Source organism: Austrofundulus limnaeus, unplaced genomic scaffold (genome assembly GCF_001266775.1).
Source record: "Austrofundulus limnaeus strain Quisiro unplaced genomic scaffold, Austrofundulus_limnaeus-1.0 Scaffold30, whole genome shotgun sequence".
Taxonomy (NCBI): Eukaryota; Metazoa; Chordata; class Actinopteri; order Cyprinodontiformes; family Rivulidae; genus Austrofundulus; species Austrofundulus limnaeus.
In genome coordinates this window covers 271,729-276,479 of record NW_013952432.1, presented here as the reverse complement: position 1 = coordinate 276,479, position 4,751 = coordinate 271,729, and the positions used below count along the sequence as shown (strand labels likewise).

Below are 4,751 nucleotides of genomic sequence, written 5' to 3'. Positions count from 1 at the left end.
CATTAGCACCTCTAGTAATATATTTACTGAGAAAAATGTTGACGTGTTCAATACTTATTTTACCCGCTGTATGTAAACACAAAGATAAACTTCCTCAGCTATATCAATCTTAAAAAAATATGATGCTAGGTTTTAATAAAGTAAAGTGATTGTAGCCACTATGTAAATGTATTGGAAATGCAAATGAGACAGAGGGGGAACATATCCTCTTTCATGGTGTCTATCTTCTCTGATGTTTTTTCTAAAGCCCTAAGAGCAGACAGTCTTTTCATCATACTGGTTGACTGTGATTAGGAGCCACTTGCAAAGCTAATTATTCGGTGMATCCCTGACCCCAATTTGCAGCTGGTGTGGGTTGGAGTGTGAGGGAAATCTAGAATATTTACAATGTTTTGAAATGTTTGTGCAGGTTCTCTCACAACATTGTGTCATTTTAAACTGTTATGGAGCTAAACCACGCAGGAATATGTGGGAGCAGACAGGTGCTTTGTGCTTGAAATGTGAAATTGAAAGTGCAAACTCGACTGCATCTATTACTGTAACTATTTTCTCACATGCGCTCTGAAGAGGTGCGAGTGAGAAAACACCTGCTCCTCTGKTTCATCATTTCCTGTTCCAGGTGGYAGCTGGGGGAACACAAATGTACATATTTATGCACTGTTATGCCTAACAATGTTAATACTGTCCACTTAAATCTAAATGGAAATGAAGAGCAGGTGGTTGTCTCTAATGATATTTGCATTATATAATTGCAGTAGATGTAGTTGTTTAAGGTAAAATCTGTTGTCATGGAAAAAAAAAAAGCTGATGACCTGTTTTCAAAAAGTCATTATGTGCTCCCACATTTACAACTGTCAAGTTCTTACCATAATGCATACAGTGAATATTCATTCAACATGACAATTACAGTGTGGTGATACATGATTAGAAATAATGAATTGGGATGGCAATAAAAAAAATGTGTAAGGCCATTTTATCCACTAATTTATTTTAATATATAACACACATTTATTTTAGAAAGTATCCAGGCTACAACATTTTTAACACTTAAGGTATAAAATGCCTAATATAGCGAGAGGTTTGCTAAACAACTATGCAGCATTTTGTATTACTGAGAGGCATCAAGCTCCAGCATTAAGGTAGCATCCGCAGGTGCTCTATTAGTTTGATAAGGGACTTTATGGTATTGTAATTTCATTGAACAGCTGTGAGGCATAAGGAATACTTACTGAGATATTTCTGGGGCCTGCAATAACAGTTTATGATTGCTTTGCAAAGGCAACATCTTATATCAGCACTTTTCGACTCCCATGGTTGGAAAGTACTTTACGCTGTTCCTGTGGTCAGTTTAGCATTTAATGCAATTTCTTAGCAGTCAGGCAGGTTCGTCATTCCAGTCGTTGTGAGGCTTGAGATTATATTATCAAACCCAGTTAGGCGGGGGGAGAAAAAAATAGTCTGAGGCAATTCTTTTTACACCAATGGTATTATCTCCTTCTGTCCTATAATGACATTTCCCTATTGTAAAACATGTTATTGCCACATTAGGCTTCCAAAGTCAACTTGGAACATGACTTGTGTGTGTACTAATATAACCCTGCAAACAATTTCTTGATATCCCATGAAGGTGTCAGGTGTGCAATTTAGGCATATTAGGATTTGGATACATGTGGGTAAAAGGATATGTAAGCAGGCTAATCGACTGCAAAAGCTGTTGCATCTCTCTGGGGGGGTGGGGGGGGGGGCTCAAGTGTGGCAACATGCCACACTTGAGCACCCCCACACTTGGTCAAAGGGACCAAGTGTGGCAACATGCCAGCAAAGCTGCTTCAAAACCTGAGCTTATAGCATATAAAGGATCACATAAAAGTGGTACTCTCTGTCTGTGCACATGTTCTACTGACCACTGGGTTTTTTTTTGTCCTAATCTTAGAGAGGAGGTCAGTTTGCCATTGATATGAAAACAGCGGCCTAATTGTGTCCATTTTTACATGCGGGTAATTTAGTGGGGTGTGAAAAGTGCAGCTGGCTGGGCCTTCCATCCCATCCCTGTCCTTTGTGCGCTGTGCTCCTCATTATAATGCAGACAAGGTGCTGACTCAGCTCAAGAAAAGCACACCACCTGATCTTACCCAAAAAAAAAAAAAAGAAATAATAATAAAATTAAAAAAAAACATTGTTTATGGAAGAATGAAAATAAAGTAACTGTGGAATAATCATTCTTTACAGCCAAGGCATGATTTAAAATAGATCTTGTCTGCAGTAACGTACGGTTGGTGGCACAGTACATGTGGGCCCGWTTTTCATTCATTGCTTCTGCCCCACCAAAACCATTGTACCATTGTTCCATTAATCCCCAACCGCATTATTTCTCCCTCAAGGTAAAGTCAAAATATACAGCTATTCATTGGCATTGCTCATTCAGCATGAAAATTCATGTTTTACATGGGTGGTGCAGTCTCAAAGGGACCAACCGTTGTCCCRGATACCAATGAATCAAATCATACAAGAGAGCTGTTGTTCCTGTTAACCAAAAGAAGCAGGAGCAGAAGGCAAGCCTGGTAAACTTGAGTTGCTTGAGCGCCTACAGAACATGTGTTTCTGGGAGACATAGAAAGATAAGAAACAAACAAAAAAGACCTACACACATTCACAGCACCACATATTTCACATCATATAAATGTTATATGCCTTGCGCTTTAGAAGGTGTATTAACATTTAATAGATTCTAGAAGAGGCCTCTCAAACAAAAGATGGACTTTGAAATACAGAGCACTGCCTCTTTTCCTTTTTTTTCTGAAGGAAGGAAACAATAGCTTTCCAAAGACGTCTCTACAAATGTCTTCTCTGACCTCCCAGAGGAGTTACTTATAGTCCACAAGGAGAGGGTTGCGTGCTAGACCGTGTAGCAGCCATAAATCTACTGTGTCCACTTTTTGCTTTTATGATGTCAGATATGGTGCAAATAACAAAACAGACTGTTCCCTGCAAGAAACCCCATGCTGCAAAGATTTCACAGCATGAAACACACTTGTTTTAAGAGATCAACAACAAAGTCATTACATCCTTTTATAGTTACACTGCTTGCAAGCACACAAGTGCTGACTGTAAAACATTTCTTTTTTCTCAAGCATGCAGTTATGCCGCACCTGTTTTGGGGTCCACAGAGAAATATGGCTGTCCTTGTAAAATGCTGTAGACTATTTTGGCGCTGTTTCCATAGGTAGGGTCGTCTGCRTCGGTCGCTGTAACTTGCATCACAGAGGTGCCTAAAAGTGAGCATATCCAAAAATTAGTTTGCCAATAGCCACRTTTGTTTTCAAAGGTTTTAAAATACTATTGCATTGATGTGCAACTGTGCAGCAGTTTTGTGTTTGAGCTAGTACATTTTCTCCTTAGAAAGATGTAAGTATAATTACTCTAAAAAAAGGCCAAGACTGGGCAGAGAAGTATCCTTAAAGAAGTACAGTGTTTSAAGTGTGTGCCTAAATTATTTACAGAAAACTGATTGAAAGTATTTAAATTAGTCATTTAATTGCACATGCAAGGATTACTACAAGTTTTACAGCTGGGACAAGATACACAGGACATCAGGTCATTGGCAGTTTTGTGTACAATACAGTAGTTTTGACATATTTTCTTCAGAACTCAGTCACACCTTCTGAAAATGACATCTTTGAAGAATGGGATATCACCTACCCGGGTGACTCATGCATCTAAATACAGTAGACCTAGGCATTAGCTGAAAGTCRCTCTAAGAACAACTTAATGACAGGATTTTAATCACAGTATAAACATAAAATTGATTGCCCACCACAAAAATCACAAAAAACAAACATATCAATAAGAAAAACAAAATAAAATTGTGCATTTAACAATCAATTAAATCAATAAAAATCTATTAATACCTGAAGTTGTCTTTAGTCTATCTTATCTACATATTTATTCTAATTATTTCTATCAATAACATGCTTTTTATATWTTTTTTTCTTTTTGTGTCTCTTCCAGAAGAAGGTGCTCCTGGACCAGTTCTTCTGTGTTTGGCTGTGTCTCTTTCCTGTCCCTCAACCAGCCAGTCGAGGCAGATGGCCGACTGTCCTGAGCCTGGTTCTGCTGGAGGTTTCTTCCTGATTAGCAGGAAGTCTCCCATCCTGAGCAAACGGTGGAGAGGAAAAACTTCCTGATTAGCAGGAAGTTTTTCCTCTCCACCGTTTGCTCAGGATGGGAGACTGTGATGAAGTGATTCAACACAATCTGCTGGTTTCTTCTTTAGAGTGTTCTTTTTTCATGTACAGTGCCCTGAGACAACGTATGTTGTGACTTGGTGCTATATAAACTAATTGAATTGAATTGAATTGAATTAATGGTGAGACATCAGTAGCGCTAAATAGGATCATGATCACCACATTCATTATGAAAATAACACTAAAAAAGCACATGCTAAGTTAGCTGGTTTAAATAGTTCCCTAATACTAGAAAAAAAAATCATATTAATGCTACCATAGAATTAGTCCTGGTCAGCAAATCTATGTTATGTAATCATAAAATAAGTAATAGAGTGGGAATCCTTCTAGCATAAATGCATAAAACCATTTAGATATACACAGGTGCTGGTAGAACCATAATCCCATCTGATACAACACTGATGAACATGTTTGTATTCTTCTGCCTTACTTTTGGACATTCTTTGAGTGTGTGTGTGTGTGTGTGTGTGTGTGTGTGTGTGTGTGTGTGTGTGTGTGTGTGTGTGT

At 38.3% G+C, this 4,751-nt stretch overlaps 1 protein-coding gene across 1 annotated transcript in view; it reads right to left on the bottom strand.

Moving 5' to 3' along the window:
- Positions 1-4,751, bottom strand: part of LOC106515521 (cadherin-18) — a gene marked incomplete in the record, with an annotated part of 145,299 nt that overhangs the window by 58,552 nt on the left and 81,996 nt on the right. Inside the window, 1 exon segment of the mRNA XM_014005361.1 lies at positions 3,150-3,269. Within this exon segment, the coding sequence (XP_013860815.1) occupies positions 3,150-3,269 (120 nt within the window).